Below are 17671 nucleotides of genomic sequence, written 5' to 3'. Positions count from 1 at the left end.
CTCGGGCCTTTGGTCAAGGTAAGTAATGATCAGATGAATGAGTTGGCAACCTTCCTGGCCTCTGAAGTCTACTAGTAATTGGAAGCTAAGTAACACACTGTCACATGTTTAAATATATTTAATAATAGTCCACCAACTTTTCCCTGTCTTGCTTTCTGGGCAATGAAACACCATGGCATTCTAACACAGATAAGGAAAGCTGGCTTTCTGTCCGGAGAATTTCTGAAAGTCATCCTGACTCAGCGCACTCAAGACTCTGTTTGCGTCCATCACATTAGCTTCCCCAAGCTCCTCATCCTCCAGGGACTTTTGATTTAAAGGTTTTCCATCAACTCCAATTTCTAACAACTTGAAAAATGGTTTTTGTTTTGTTTCTTTGGTACTTCAGTGCTCTATTATTCAGACTTAGGACCACAAAACCCAAATGTCTGATGAGGCAGAAGTACTAATATTTTCAAGTAGTCAGAGAAGATTCATAATCAAGTGAGGGGCTTGCAGCCACTAAGGTTCTACTGTTGTCTACATATCCAAAACCCTTAAAAACATGACTGAAATATTCTGAAGGCAGAGTCTGTAAGATCCCCTAAGAATGTCTGATTTAGGGACAAATCTGAAAGTACTGTTTATACCCCCAGGTGGTGCGGTGGTAAAGAACCGCCTGTCAATGCAGGAGACATAAGACAGCGAGTTCCATCCCTGGGTCAGGAAATCCCCTAGAGTAGGAAATGGTTACCCACTCCTATTCTGTCAATGGCATGAGAACTGGACTCACCAGTTTAGTGTCCCATCCTGTTCCCACCTCTGTATCTCTCTCTCATTCTCACACTCACACACTTGTAGCTCCTAAGACAAATGCCACTGGTTCTGTCAAACAGTTTGAAAACCAAGTTCAGATCAGTGTTGTTCTAACTGTAGGGCTCACCCCATTAATGGACTATAAAATCAATGCAGTGGTTGGAATCAGTAATTTGCAAAACAAAAAAGAAGTGCATTACATGAACTAATGGCTAAGTGAAAGTGACTCAGCCATGTCCAGCTCTTTGTGACCCCATGGACCATACAGTCCATGGAATTCTCTAGGCCAGAATACTGGAGTGGGTAGCCTTTCCCTTCTCCAGGGGATTTTCCCAACCCAGGGATCGAACCCAGGTCTCCTGCATTGCAGGCAGATTCTTTAATCAGCTGAGCCACAAGGGAAGCCCAAGAATACTGAAGTGGGTAGCCTATCCCTTCTCCAGCGAATCTTCCCCACCCAGGAATCGAACAGGAGTCTCCTGCATTGCAGGCAGATTCTTTACCAACCGAGCTATCAGGAAAGCCCTAGTATTGGTATCTATAAAACCTGTTATATATGCACATACAGACCCTCACGTACTGAGCTGTGACATAAACTGTATTTCTTAATGCAGATCATGGTCAAAATGGCTTGAAAGCTTTTGCTTTACCTTCTCTTGTAGCCTCGATTTCTTCCATTTCCTCAGTCACATAAACCTCCATTGATACCAAACCACTCGTGGTTCCTCAAACCCAACCGACTCTTCCCCTTCTATGCATCCATGGTGTATGACACCAGGCACCTCTTCCGTGTGTGTAAGTGTATGGTGCAAGGCACTAGGAATGAGTTCTGAGGAAAACCAAAATCTTGCTCACATGGACAGACAAATATTATACGAATCACACTAATACTTAGCTGTGAACCCAAGTTAAGTAGTCTAAATGAAACACATCTGGATTTTCAAGAACATGAACCAAAGACAATTAATCTCAGGAGACAAGGGAGCCATCTCTGTAGAAGAATCCATTAGCGGAGAGCTAAAGAACATGTCAAAGTTAACTAGGTAAACAGGCAGTTAGCATTCCAGATAGAACAACATATAGGCAGCCCTGGGATGAGAGAGGACATGGCATGTTTGAGGAACTGAAAAAAAGCCCAGAGAATGAGCAGGAGGGCAGCCCAAGACAGGACCGGAGAGGCTGACAGTGGCTAGGCCAGCTGGGGACCTAGGGGCTAGGGTTTTGTTTCTGTCCTCAGAGTAATGGAAAGCCATGCAAGGATTTAAGCAAAAGATGATGAATAAAGAGTTGTGAAGACACTATGTTCTGCAGAGTGGAAGACGGACTAGAGGGAAGGAGTGACTGCACGGAGGCAAGTTAGGAAGCTAGTAGAATCCGGGTGAATAGTGACAGTGAACTGACTCAATATACTGGAAGTCAAGGGGGAGAGGAAAAAGGGTGTGGTAGTGAAACGGAGATTGACTGCTAGGTTCTGACTTGCGTAACTGGGTAGATGATGCTGCTTGCCGAGAGTAAACTGGAAAAGATCAGGTTTGGAGAAGACTCTGGGTTCCGTCTTGAATAAGCTGCTTGGATACGTATCTTGGCTAAGACAACCTGGAAGCCATGGGAGTACAGATGGTAAATGAAATTGGGTGTATGAGCATAAGGAAAACACCTGGGCTTGTGCCCTGAAGGCCTCTCCACTTCCTGGTGTTATATTCCTACTTACTATAATGTCTCTGAGTACGCACAGTTAACAACACAGGTTTTACCTGCTGCTGCTGCTGCTGCTGCTAAGTTGCTTCAGTCGTGTCCGACTCTGTGCAACCCCACAGACGGCAGCCCACCAGGCTCCGCCGTCCCTGGGATTCTCTAGGCAAGATCACTGGAATGGGTTGCCATTTCCTTCTCCAATGCATGAAAGTGAAGTCGCTCAGTCGTGTCTGACCCTCAGAGACCCCATGGACTGCAGCCCACCAGGCTCCTCCGTCCATGGGGTTTCCCAGGCAAGAGCACTGGAGTGGGGTGCCATTGCCTTCTCCGGGTTTTATCTGCGTTAAAGTTCAAATATAGAAATAATAAAAAAGCGAAAATCTGCTCACTCTAGGGGTAATTAATAATTTGATATGACCCTTATATACATTTTTAAGTGGGATTATGCTTTACATACTTTTCTAAAATCAGCAATGTAGTAAGAATATTCTTCTCCATCATGATATAGACAGTTCTATCTTACTCGCCTGAATGGCTACAGTATTACATGGTGGGCCTGCATTGCCATTTAACCAACGCCCCAGTCGCCACTGATTGGCAGTTGGGTTACCTCAGTTACTGCCCATTCAGTAGTCACTGACCTCCTTCTGCCTTGCTCACTGAGGCCTGATTTTGTTCGAACAGCAACATGTTCCACCTTATGATGGCTCACAATTGGCTTAAGGCAACAGAGACCATCCTGTTGCCCACCTTTCCAACTTCCCTTGGGGCCATGGGCAGTCATGTTACCAGGTTCTGGCTAATGACCCCAAGGAGAAGTCTGTTATGAGAGTTTCTGAGTAAGCTTTTGCTTTCCTGATAAAGGAGAAACAACAGGAATACTGCTCTTTCCCCTGTTTTGGACTTGAACGTGATGACTGGAGTTTCAAAAGTCATTTTGCAATTACAAGGACATAAGCCAGAACTAAGAATAGTAAAGCAGAAAGACAAAGAGAAAAAGCCTGGGCCCTGATTCACATAGACACACAGGTAAACACTGACTCATTTTAAAGAATGCAAATATATTTCCACTTTAAAGCCTGAAAAAAGTAAAATGAAATGTTTTAAAGATTCATAGCAGAGACATAAGTGATGCCCTAAAAAATAAGAAGCACACTCAGAACACAATGGGGAAGACACTTTCAACAGTCCCTGAGAACCTTCAGGTGCTGGGTCCAGAAGCGCCTTTCTGGCTCCCTGCCCAGCCCAGCCCTCTGCCCTGCAACTCAACAGGACGGCCTCTGTACACAATCTCTGACACCTCTTCTCGGTGTAAATTTATGTCTTCTTTTGGCTGCTCTTTGAAAATGTGCCATATTAAGAAATAATCTTTTACATGAAAAGCTAGGAGGTATTTTAACTGGATGAACCATAACTTCGTAAGTTCATAACTAGAATAAATTAAACAGAAGTAAAAACCTTTAAAAACAGAAGAAAAATAAAACCCCTCCCTTTGTGAGAAAAAGTGCTTCTTAGCTATTTAATTTAGAAAACAATTTCTGTTATTTTACTATAATGGTGACGGTATCTTCTGTTCTCAATTTTGCCAACTTCTCATGTTCTGGCAAAATATGTTAGAATTCTCAAAATTCAGCAACTCGCAGCTTCACTTTAAACAAACACTTAAAGGCTATTAAATTACTAAATTTATACTGTGTAAATAAACTATAATTTTAAATATTAGACACAAAACAATTTTATGTATAATTCAAATTGTACATAATCCACATTTATGCTTCTAAACAAACAGAAGCTCACATTTGTACTACTTTCATACTTTACAAAGTGCTTTTATATACATTTTCTCATTTTTTATTCGAAACAAACATGTGAGTTAAATATTATTCCCATTTCACAAGTAGAAATAGAACCAGACATTATTCAGTGCTTTAACCAGTATACAGTGTAGCCCTGAGACTTTAGATCTGCAAAGGGTTTTAATAATGCAAATATCACATATATATCAATTTTTATCACCATTTTCAAGTTTCCATTTTCTTAACAAAGGAAAACAATGAAAAATTTTCTACAATCTAATAATAAAAGTGGGAAATATTATATATACAACTGTATACTAACCCAGTGAGTGAGATCTATCAGAAGCAAGTTTACTCTGAAGGTCCTATATTGTTACCTGTATACAGGGCACCAGTATCAGAACCATGTTTACACGAGTAATTTTTCTACTTTAGAGAAAATAATCCAGGACATTCCTATTGCCTCCAGGTCTTGTGTGTGTGTGTATGTGTTAGGGTATGAAAGTGGCCAAGTGTGTGGTATGTGTGTGTGTTAGGGTATGTAAGCGGTCAGGAAGTGGTGTGTCTGTGTTAGGGTATGCAAGTGGCCAGGAAGGTAGGTAGGAGTGTGCATGTGTGTGTGTGTGTGTGCGTGTGTGTGTTAGGGTATGTAAGTGGCCATGTGTGTTTGTGTGTGTGTGTGTTAGGGTATGTAAGTGGGCAGAAAGGATACGGAAAAATACTTAATCCAAATTTGGAGTTATAGGATCTCTGATTTTCCCATCTGCAGTAACTTGAGAAATTTGGTCATATGTCTCATCTATAGTAATACATTTTCTTTCCACACCCCTCCTTCTTCTTAAGTACTGTCTACCATTAAGATTAGAAATTCCAACAGGTGGCTTTTCTTTCTGAATTATCTTCCCTATTGCATACTTTTTTCCCCCAGAATTTTCCTTTCCTATTTCTGTATCTTGAAGACATTTCATTATAGTAGATGACAGAGCTATAGTTTATATTCACTGTGATAAAAGATCAGTTTCAGCATTGATTTCCCAGCAAAAAGCTGACAGAAAAGTCACCACAAAGGGAAAAAACTGCGTTAACTGGCAGTGCAGTGACACCTGCACTCAGAAAGCTGCACTGCAGCCTCCCTAAATCTGAGCTAATCTTCTCTCATCACTGTGCTGTCAATTTTCAGAGGAAAATTCTGGCTGGTTTCATTACTGTGCTGTCAATTTACAGAGGGAAATTCTGCCTGGTCTTGAGTTCAAAGCACACCAGAATGTTTAAATTATTGGTTCAATGAATTATTTTTTGATGTTATGTTTTTATTGCATCTGAAGACATTTTCAATAAACATCTGGAGTTTGGAGCCTTGGCTAGGTAAGGAAGCAAGGGGAAGTTGCTCATTTGTGTCCAACTCTTTGCGACCTCATGGACTGTAGCCTATCAGGTTCTTCCATCCATGGGATTTTCCAGTTAAGAGTACTGGAGTGGGATGCCATTTCCTTCTCCAGAGGATCTTCCCGACCCAGGGATCGAACCCAGGTCTCTTGCATTGTAGGCAGACGCTTTACCGTCTGAGCCACCAGGGAAGTCTCTAATCCTTTTGCAGTAGAAATCAAATTTTTCTGGCATGACTCCATTGCCAGCAATGGGATTTATCAAAACTACAAACGCTAGCACATTGAATATTTCAATACTGTACTCAACTGTTCATATTTTAGCTATGAAACAAACCAAATGTAAATGCTTAATATATAATACAAATCCACAGATTCTTCACAGAAGAAAACAATGGAAGACTGATTTTCTACATGTCACCTGCTCATTAGTTCTTCAATAATATGTCTTGAGTTATTTCAAATATAATGTATACACCACTACCTATGTTTTTCAACATTTCCTATCTAGGTCCTAAAGGGTATAAACAAGGATGCATACAGTCAGGTTGTTTTTATAAACTTTTGGTGTTTCTTCTGTTATGCATCTTACAATAATGAATATAAGGAGACAAAGACAAATGTACATTTAAGTTAGTGGTTACACGAATTTTGCTTATATGGCTAATTGTTTCTATGGGTCTTGCAAATGACAAAATAAAATAACAAAGTCTGATAAGCCCATCCATGCCCCGTGAACTTTAGTCCACTCACAGCATACCTTGATTCAGTCACTATTTATTAGTTTTGAAAAATGTTTTTTAAAAGCTCTGCAAACCACACTTTATTACAAATTTCTGAATCATGAGGGGGTAAACTGACACAGTTCCCTCATGTCGCTGACTCTTTTTGAGGGGAAATCCCTGCAATTACACAAGAGTTCCCGAGCTCGATAAAAAGGTGACCGTGCCCTAAGCCTGGCCTCACTCTACAGCCCCTTTGACCCAAGGCACAGTCCCTGGTGCATCTTTCTGAGATTTAGCTTCCGGGAAATTTTCAGCAAACCTCTCTCGTGCTTTCTCCCAGTTCTTTTTGCTCTTGTTTTGGAGAAGCTGAACATCTTCAATTGAAGATGGCTTGCCTGTCCCCAAGCCTGCATGTGTTCGCCGAAGCTGAAGCTGGATCTGTTACCAAAAGTTGAGAAGAGAACTTACTGCAGCACCTAAACACACTGAGAGCTGCTTTATCCAATCTGATACTTGTAACCATAATTCTTTGAATTAGAGAAGATTGATGCATAAGAAAAAACTGTCAAATGCATCAAATACATACAGGGATATTACATACATGGTGATACGTGGGACTTACACTCATTTTTCTACACTGTCTTGCTTATCAATAAGAACAGTGGACTCTATAATAAAACAGAGTGGTCCTTAAACAGCAATCACCGTATTTCACTGAGATGCTGCAGAATCAATCTGTCATCTACTCTAACCACAAGTAAAAGCAATGGATGTATGTAAACCTACAGTCTGAGCCTCACCTAAGTAAGTGAAGGATAAGTTAGACCTCTGACTCATGAAGAGTTTGTTTTCATAAAAGGAGGGGAGGACTTCTCATTATTTTGAGAACCATTAAAAGCCACAGATTACTGAGTGTCTAATGTATGTCAGGCATCAACCTAGGGGCTTTATTTTCAGATATTTCGGAAAAAGTTCTCATTATCCCCATTTAAACAGATGAAAACTGAAGTCCAAATGGGCCCTAAGTCATACAGCAAGTGAGAGAGCCCACACTCTAACCTGACTGCAAAACTCATGTTCTTTCCTCTGTACCGCCAATGAAAGGATTTACATTAAATCTTCCATTATTTTTTTAGGTGCCAAGTCATTATCAAGAATGCTCTGTGGTCGTATTACTACCTTGTAAGGTTTCTGTGAAAGAGAATCTGAACCGCCAATGAACCATGGGACTGCAGAACTGAACCACTGTATTGTTTTCTAGACAGGATTCACTCTATTGCCTGTTACATGCTCTGAATCTTGAACCTAAAACGGATTCTCCAGCTAGTACAGAATCTGACTGTTCGTAAGGTAACACTTGATTGTTCCTGCATGTTAGGACAAGGCACAGTAAACAAAGCCATTGAAAATAAAAGGCACAGAAGAACGTCTGGCTCAGGAAAAAAACACTGATTATTTAAAGGTTTAGGAAGTCTCTAAGAGGCTTCCGAAAAACAAAACAGATCATAAACACAAAAATTTGGTAATTGTGATTGCCGCAAAGGTAGTTACCATGTCTCTTTGCTTGCTACCATACTCCTAGCACTTAGAGCAACGCCTAGCATATAGTAAGTATACAGTAAATATATCTGTTACAAGAGTAACAACTGAAAGAAACCACAAGTCTTACCGGAGTTTTCATGCCTCCACCGTCCTTCCCTAGGCCCTCTCCTTTCTTCCATCCCATCTTCTCCAACATCTTCCGACCTTTATTGCTATCAGTAATTTCACTTTAGAGAAAATTAAGATGATAGTTGATTTTGAGACCATTTAAATCACATTTATAATAAACTAAAGAATTAAAAATAATTGGTACAACTACTTTAGAAAACCACTTGGCTTTCCCTAATAAAGTTGAAGACAGACAAACTCTAATCCTACATATACTAAACAGAAAAGCATGTATACGGTGCACCAAAAAGACATGGACAAGAATTTCTGCAGCCAAATCTAACAACCACCACAAATTAGAAATAATTCAGATGTCCATTGGTGGTAAAGTGGATAAACTGTGTCGTATCTATACAGAATACAGAGCAATGAAAAGAAAATGCACCTCACAAAGTAATGCTGGGTGAAAAGAAGACAGACCCAAAATCAATACTACATTACTCCATATACTTAAAATTAAAAATTAAGCAAAATTAATGTGCCACTGCTGCAAGTCAGCAGAAGAGTCACTTCTGGGGAGGAGAGAGGGATGGTGACTCAGAGGGGACACTAGGAGGCCAGGCTTCTGGGGTTACTCAGGGTTTTCTATTTCTTGACCAAGACTGGGTTCTGCAATGTGTTAATCTTACGTCATTGATATTGATACTTAACATTTGTGAATTTAACACCAATTTAAAAAGTTAAAATGAAAGTAAACCTTTCATTAACTAGTTGCATTTTGTTTTATGATTTTATGGTCTAATATAAGGATATTTTAATTTTATGTTCTATCACATTGTCTTTTCAGTTCTACAAAATGTTAAATTAGCTCTTCAATAAAAATAGACGAAGCAATGCCAGACCAATGTTATTTCATTATTTATTAACTGTAATGTAATCTTTGTATTGTCCAGCAATTATTTCAAAAATATTAAACCTTGAAAATATTTGTCAAGTTGCTTGGTATATGTAGTCTAAAATATTGTATTTCATAAAATCTGACTCCATAAATTCAAAGATGCACTGTTAGTTTATGTACCATTATGAAAAAATTGCTATTATATGTAACCGTAAAATTCTATCCAAGTAATATATCTTAGAGCCAATAAAATATGATATCAAGTCAAATTTTAATAATTGCTAGTTCTACATGAAAAATTTAAATAACTAAACCTAGAATTTATATTTTGAGAAAAAAATGTAGCTAATATATGCTTAAATGTAGAACTATAATCATATTGTAGGTTTCAAAATTACAGTTTTCATGTTTATCAATGCTACTTAACCAAGAGGAAAGAACTGAATCAAAAATAAGTAAGAAAAATAGTATTTCAGGGTCAAGAACACAAGCAGTTGAGTAAATAACTGTTAAAAGTATCAGTCTATTACCAATTTCTTACTAGCCCAGCCTTCTAAATACAGTATATAAACATATGGTCACTCAGTTGGGTGGCTAGAATGTGAGTTATGCATATACATGTATGTGTATGTGTGTGTTTAAGTTTATATGTGATAAATATGTATGTATCCATATTCATGTATACGATCAGTAATTTTCCAGGGAATAGCAGAATACCAATATTAAAGGAAAATGTAAATAGAACTTCCACAGTCCTATAAATCAGATTTGTCCTATGAGTGTGATTATGGTACAAGGACTTTTTCAAGCAACTAAAATTTAATACTTACGAATGAACAGATGCAGGAGCATCATCTCTTTGGAAAGTTCCTTCACTTCCAATCTGCTCCCTACGTTTTCCAGCTCTGTCTTTATATTTTGGATTCTTCAATGTCTTTTCATCTTCGTAGTCTGTGTTCTTTATAAACATGAAATATTCATTGAGGAAAACAAAATTAAAAAAATGTCTGTATATTTGCCTTGCTTAGTGAATATGGTTCAATGCGGTCTCTATTAAATAAGTCATGATATAAATTAAGACATGATACAAATTAAGACAATTATGCTACTAATACTTTTAGTCTATCCCCTTTAAAATGTTTATTATCATTTCAAGTTGTGCTACAATATAAATTGTACATAGAATATAAACCATATATAAATTATAATATGTAGTTATATGAAAATATAGTAAAAAATACAGTATATTTTGAATTAATGATATGTATTCATATTCTCATATGACTACCAGTATGAAAAGAAACATAGAGAACCCCTGGGGTTGGGAAAAAAATCTATTTCTCCTTTTCTCTAAGGAACTGAGAGTTCCAAAAGATCTAAAAAGTTTTGATACTGTTCCTTAAAAGGGAAAAATGTAGAAAGTCTTTTTTTTTTTTTTTTTTTCAGATCATGAACTCCTTATTGCAAAATTCAGACTTAAATTGAAGAAAGTAGGGAAGACCACTAGACCATTCAGGTATGACCTAAATCAAATCCCTTATGATTATACAGTGGAAGTGAGAAATAGATTTAAGGGACTAGATCTGGTAGACAGAGTGCCTGATGAACTATGGACAGAGGTTCGTGACATTCTACAAGAGACAGGGATCAAGAAAGTCTTTTAAAAAATAGATAAAAAACAAATACTCTTTTACAATGGCAACAATAATAGCTTTTTACTTCAATACAGCTTCACTATATGATTAATCAGTCACTCAACAAAAATTACTGAGTAAAGAATAAGTTAAGCTCTATGTAAGGTGGCAGAATGCAAAGAAATTTATAATTCTCAAGTGCAGACATACAATCTTCAGCATACTGGTTCAACAATAAAAGTATGCCCAAGACAAGCCAGGGGCACAAAAGAGGCAATTCAGCGTGGGGTTTCAAAGAGGAATTCTCTTCCCTTTTTTTACTATTTGCTAACCTTTATATAAAAAATTGGAGTAGGAAATAGCAACCCCCTCCAGTATTCTTGCCTGGAAAATCCCATGAACAGAGGAGCCTGGTGGGCTACAGTCCATAGGGTCGCAAGAGTCCATAGGGTTGCCAGGAGTTGGACATGACTAAGCACGCACATATAAAAAGTATAAAAAACACTCATCAAAAAACACACTACAGACTGCTAGAGCAATGTAAGGAAAGCAGCACAGAAGTTTTTACTTAATTTTACTTTCAAAACAGAGAAATGAAGAACCACCAATCCTAACGGATATTCGCCCTCAGAAAATGATGCAGAAATTGAGCTAAAATTTTGAGAAAACATTTTATTCTCTCCTTATAGATCTTCTACTTTCCTCCCAAATTAACCTCTTGACATTTTTTCTATTATGATTTCTCTTTTAGTACAACAGTAACAAAAAAAATACAATTTTGCAGAAAAATTTTGGCAGCATCTTCTCTGATATCTTCATAAAGTATAAAAAGCACTGGACAAATACACTTAAGACCTACAATTCTGTATCTAGCTCTGTCATTTAGTAGCTGGGTGACCAGATCTGGTTTCTCCAATGTAAACTAGCAATATTAATTACTTTCTTGCTCTATTATAGAATTAAATGGTAATTTTAACTGCCTTATTGATACGTAATTAACAAACAATAAATTATACATGAAGTGTACAATTAGATACTTTTGAGATTTGTATACACTTATGAACTTAAAACTGGACATGGAACAACAGACTGGTTCCAAATCGGGAAAGGGGTACGTCAAGGCTGTATATTGTCACCCTGCTTATTTAACTTACATGCAGAGCACATCAGGCGAAATGCCAGGCTTGATGAAGCACAAACTGGAATCAAAATTTCTGGGAGAAATATCAGTAACCTCAGATACACAGATGACACCACCCTTATGCCAGAAAGCGAAGAAGAACTAAAGAGCCTTTTGATGAAAGTGAAAGAGAGTGAAAAAGTTGGCTTAAATCTCAACATTAAGAAAACTTAAGATCATAGCATCTGGTCCCATCACTTTATGGCAAATATATGGGGAAACAATGGAAACACTGACAGACTTTATTTCTGGGGGTTCCAAAATCATTGCAGATGGTGACTGCAGCCACGAAATTAGAAGACGTTTGCTCCTTGGAAGAAAAGCTATGACCAACCTGGACAGCATATTAAAAAGCAGAGACATTACTTTACCAACAAAGGCCCGTCTAGTCAAAGCTATGGTTTTCCCAGGAGTCACCTATGGATCTGAGAGCTGGACTATAAAGAAAGCTGAACGCCAAAGAATCGATGCTTTTGAACTGTGGTGTTGGAGGAGACTCTTGAGAGTCCCTTGGACTGCAAGGAAATCCAACCAGTCCATCCTAAAGGAAATCAGTCCTAAATATTCATTAGAAGGACTGATGCTGAAGCTGAAACTCCAGTACTTTAGCCACCTGACGTGAAGAACTGCCTCACTGGAAAAGACCCTGATGCTGGGAAAGATTGAGGGCAGGAGAAGGAGGGGGTCAACAGAGGAAGAAATGGTCAGATGGCATCACCGACTCAATGGACATGAGTTTGAGCAAGCTCCTGGAGTTGGTGATAGACAGGGAGGCCTGGCCTGCTGCAGTCCATGAGGTCACACAGAGCTGGACACGACTGAGTGACTGAACTGAACTGATACACTTATGAAACCATCGCAATTAGGATAATAGATATTCATCTCCCACAAAAGTATCCTTGTCTTTTTTTTATAATCCATCCCTCCAGACCCTCTGCCTGTGCATCCTTCCTCTCCTGTATCCAGGCACCTACTGATCTGCCATGATACATTAGTTTGCTTTCCTAGAATTTTATAGAACTGAAGTCCATATACAGTTGATCCTTGAACAACATGAATTTGAACTTTGCAGGTCCACTGATACAGATTTTTTTCCACTGGTAAATATGACAGTACTACCCCATCTGTAATTGGTTGAATCTGCAGATGCAGAACACGAGATACAGACAAACTGTAGTTACGGAGGGCTGAGTACAGACATGAAGATTTTTCAACCGAGGTGAGATCCGGCACAGCTAATCCCTGTGTTGCTCAATAGTCATCTGTACTCTTTCTGCCTGGCTTTCACTCAGCATAATCATTTTGAGATCCATCTACGTTGTAATCTGTATTAATAGCCTATGTTTGTTTCTTTTTTTTATTGTTAGAGTGTTTAACATACACATTTAACATAGTTTATCTCTTAATGATGGACATGAGTGTTTTTTTCCAGTTTTTGGCTATTAGGAAAAAAAGCTGTTGTGACCATTTGTTCCCCAGTCTTTGTATGAACATATGCTTTCACTTCTCTTGGGTGAATACTCTGAAGCAGAATGGTGAATCATATAGGTGTACACAGAACTTTTAGACAAAGTATTAAACTCTTTACCAAAGCCACTGTACCATGTGTAGTCTCATCAGCACTGTATGAGAGATCCAGCTCTTCCACATGCCAGCAACACAATATAGTCTTAAATGGTTTTAATTTGCATTTCCAGAAAATCCCATGGATGGAGGAGCCTGGTGGGCTACAGTCCATGGGGTCGCTAAGAGTTGGACACGACTGAGCGACTTCACTTTCACTTTTCAGTTTCATGCATTGGAGAAGGAAATGGCAACCCACTCCAGTGTTCTTGCCTGGAGAATCCCAGGGACAGGGGAGCCTGGTAGGCTGCCGTCTATGGGGTCGAACAGAGTTGGACACGACTCAAGCAACTTAGCAGCAGCAGCAGCAGCAGTAACTAATGATACTAAACATCTTTTCATAACTGCCATCTGCTTTGGTGAAGTGTCTATTCAAATCATTTGCTCATTTAAAAATTTTTTCCTTTATTGAATTTTGAGAGCTCTTTGTAAACTTCATCGGATACATGATTTACAAATATTTTTGCCAGTCTGTGGCTTATCTTTTCATTCTCTTAACAACATCTTGGGAAGAACAGAAATTTTGGAGGAGTATAATTTGTGCTTTTAAGGATTGTGCTTTTAGTGTTAAATATCTAAAAATTCTTTGCCTAACTCTTTTTTTAAGGTTTGGTTCTAGAAGTCTTATAGTTTTAAGTTTCAGATGTATATGTATAGTCCATTCTGAGTTCATTTTTGTATGTTATGAGGTGTGGATCAAGGCTGCTGTTACTGCTTTTGTTGTGGTATGTGCTGTGTTGACTTTCCAATTAGCTCAGCACTGTTTGTTGGAAAAAGACTATCGTTTCTCCATGAAACTGTCTTTATACCTTTGCTGAAAATCATACATACACACACATATTTATCTATGCATCTATCTGTCTATATAGGTCTATTTCTGGCCTCATTAGTCTGTCCATCAACATATTTGTTTCTCTTTTTGCCAATGCTACTTGTCTTTATTATAAGAGTTTATAGTAAGTCTTGAAATCAGGCAGCATTAGCGCTCTGACCATATTTTTCAATGGTATCGTTTTAATGTAAGTTTTTTAAAAATCAGAAATGGCTACTGAAATGCAGAGTACTGTCATCACTTTTCTACTCCAATCTCAATAGTTGTTGAAGTAAACAGTAAACAACTAGCAGGAATTACATGAATCTCAAAATAATTACGAGTAGCTTCTCTCTTTTATACATAAAAATTGACTATGCTTATCTAAGAGCTTCCCTGGTAGCTCAGCTGGTCAAAAATCTGCCTCCAATGCAGGAGCAATGATCAATTCCTGGGTTGGGAAGATCGGCTGGAGAAGGGATAGGCTATCCATTCCAGTATTCTTGGGCTTCCCTGGTGGCTCAGACGGTAAAGAATCCACCTGCAATGCAGGAGACCTGGGTTCGATCCTTGGATTGGGAAGATCCCCTGGAGGAGGGCCTGGAAATCCATTCCAGTGTTCTCGCCTGGAGAATCCTATGGACAGAGAAGCCTGGTGGGCTACAGCCCATGGGGTTGCAAACAGCCCACGGGGTCACAAAGAGTCAGACATGACTGAGCAACTCAGCACAGCATGCTGATCTAAAGGCAGTTTTACACAAAACCAGACACCCAGTTTAGCACATGTAACAGTATTTAATTTCCTTACCTGCAAACCATATTTTACTCGTATTTTCTTTAATTCTTTCCTCCTTTCCAACTCTTTTTCCTCCTTACTTAGTGCTGGACCAACTAAAAGGAAAAATTGAGTTTAAAAAAAAACACTAAGTTTGATATAATACTGTTTATTTATTATGAAAAACTAATAGTACTAGTATTCCATCTCCAGATTAACAAAAAGTTCAAATAAATTAATATAAAAGTATCTTGGGCTGTGATGATGTCCTTTCAGCATTTTGGTAATTAAATCTAATTGGAAAGTAAATCAAACCCCAAAGAGTATAAGAATGTTACAGTTTAGATACTAAAAGAAATACTGAACATCTTAATTTTTCAATATGGTTATTGTAATAGTATCCCAGTTGTATCCCAGAAATATTGTGAGTTCTCTGAAAGAATATAAGTTTGTGCAAAAGAAAAAACACAGAATTCAAGAGTCACATTATTGTGTAGTGTGCCCTACTCATTTTCATAATGTAGTATATAGGAAAACAAAAAATACATAATGAACATATTTAGTTAGCATTAAGAGGAAAAAATAATGTAAGGAAAATTACAAGTTCAGAGTATCTCTTTCAATTTTTAAAGCCTTAAATAAGAAAGTTTTAACAAGATAGCAAACTTATACAGTACTATTATAGAAAATAATGGTATATACACAGATAATACATCAACAAACTGTAATTAGGAAAGCAGACATATCAACCAATATATCTTAATACCTTAGCCTATTATTTTCTATATTATTATTTTACATCAAAGTTTAACTGTGGATTACTTTTTATAACAGTAAACAGCTGTTAAAGAAAAACCTTGGGCTTCCCAGGTAGCTCAGTGGCAAAGAATCCACCTGCCAACGTAGGAGAGGCGGGTTTGATCCCTGGGTCGGGAAGATCCTTTGGAGAAAGAAATGGCAACCCACTTCAGTATTCTTGCCTGGAGAATCCCATGGCCAGAGGAGCGTGGTGGGCTATAGTCCATGGGGTTGCAAAGAAGCCAGGCACAACTTAGTGACTAACACCACAAACCTTTATTTATCTATGTCACAGTTACCCCTCTGAAGGACGGTTAGCCACCACTGCAGTGCTGCTTCAAAGCCCTACAGACTTGGAACTTCTCTGGTAGTTCAGTGCTGACTCTGTGCTCCCAATACAGGGGGCCTAGGTTCACTCCTGGTCAGGGACCTACATCCTGCATACAGCAAGGAAGGGCCCGCGGGCCACACCTAAGACCTGGCATGGCCACATAATAAATAATTAAAAAGATAAAAAGCCGACAGACTGAATTAGCAACAGCAGAGCTATCAATTATCATTCCTGGTCAGAAGGTAACCTAATGCTGTAACACTACAACTATTACATAGAAAAATCAACTGCAATCCTAATCTACTACCTAAGTCCCACATTTCAAAACATGTTATTTTTTTAGCCTCATCTGATAGTATTCACTGAAATATAAATGTATCTCAATAGAGTGTTATATCAATTAGATATGAAGCTGGTAGCTACTGATACATTTTTTAGAACACTTTGTGAATTAAAAAGTTATCACACACATAAACAGTATGTTTCACATACCAAAAAGTTCATCTTTCTTATCAAGACGAAGGTGAGCTCTAACCTGCCCTGGTTCACAGCCATCACAGGTATCACTGCCAGGGTGAATATGAAATGACAACACAGTCTCTCCGATTTTCACTTCATCCCCATGCTCAAGTACATAAGGGTCACATTTAGTTTTGGGCTAAAGGGGAAAAAAATAACAAAACAGAAATCCAAGAGTTACATATGATTATTTATTTTATGGTTACTGTAAATAATGTCAGATTTTAACAAAAAATATTGAGATGGTTCTCAATGAGACAGACAGACATATGCATACATACCCATTTCCAAAACATGAGGGTGATACGTAATATTCTATTAGTGCAGAAGACAGATGAACTGAGCAACTTCTAATTTTTATATTATCAAAATCCATTATCTCCCCATCTCCATACCCAATGCTATCAAATTTCTTTGATAGCAACCCAAACTTCAATCTATTACCAAAATGAATAATCATCACAGTCAAAAAGATGATGTATTAAGGAGATAAACTGCATCATATTTCCCTTTTTCCTTCTTCTCTTGATAATTTTTATTTCAATTTTTATAATTTCAATTGAAATTTTTATAATTTCAATTTTTATAATAATTTTTATTTCAAATATAAAATATTTTTTTTTATCCCTAACTAATACCTCCCTCCCTCCCCTCCCTCCACATATTATCTTATTAGGTGCTAAGCACTCTGCTACATGTTAGGGATAGAAGAGTTAACTGAACACACATAGCCCCTGCTTTCAAGGAGTTTTCCAATTTAACACTTCTGTTAAAACAGCTTAAAAAAAATAAAAAACATACTAAAAAGAATGACCCCTAAAGTTGCTATAAGAATAACTTCCTTTGCACAGCTTTAAAATGCATTTATCTCTAAAAATAAGGCGTAGATACATAATTAGAAGGCAAAACTTAGCAGTTAAGTATCTACTTAGTGAAGTCTTTGAAGTCGCTCAGTTGTGTCCGACTCTTTGCGACCCCATAGACGGTAGCCTACCGGGGCTCCTCCGTCCATGGGATTTTCCAGGCAAGAGTACTGAAGTGGGTTGCCATTTCCTT

The 17671-nt window shown here is 38.1% G+C and overlaps 1 protein-coding gene across 2 annotated transcripts in view; it reads right to left on the bottom strand.

Moving 5' to 3' along the window:
• Positions 1–5340: 5340 nt before the first annotated feature.
• Positions 5341–17671, bottom strand: part of AGGF1 (angiogenic factor with G-patch and FHA domains 1) — a 46355-nt gene continuing 34024 nt past the window's right edge. Inside the window, exons 10-14 of one of the 2 annotated variants that reach the window (NM_001075532.2) lie at positions 16589–16754; positions 15001–15083; positions 9775–9902; positions 8066–8165; positions 5341–6834 (exon numbers count right to left, since the gene is read on the bottom strand). In NM_001075532.2, the coding sequence (NP_001069000.2) occupies positions 6634–6834; positions 8066–8165; positions 9775–9902; positions 15001–15083; positions 16589–16754 (678 nt within the window). In that variant the 3' untranslated portion in view covers positions 5341–6633. Of the gene's footprint in view, positions 6835–8065; positions 8166–9774; positions 9903–11235; positions 14829–15000; positions 15084–16588; positions 16755–17671 lie in introns of those variants that run through there. The other variant, XM_024997451.2, reaches the window with a different exon arrangement.

Source organism: Bos taurus, chromosome 10, assembly GCF_002263795.3.
Source record: "Bos taurus isolate L1 Dominette 01449 registration number 42190680 breed Hereford chromosome 10, ARS-UCD2.0, whole genome shotgun sequence".
Lineage (NCBI taxonomy): Eukaryota > Metazoa > Chordata > Mammalia > Artiodactyla > Bovidae > Bos > Bos taurus.
The sequence above is the reverse complement of the archived record's forward strand: the minus strand, read 5'-3'. Positions and strand labels throughout refer to the sequence as shown.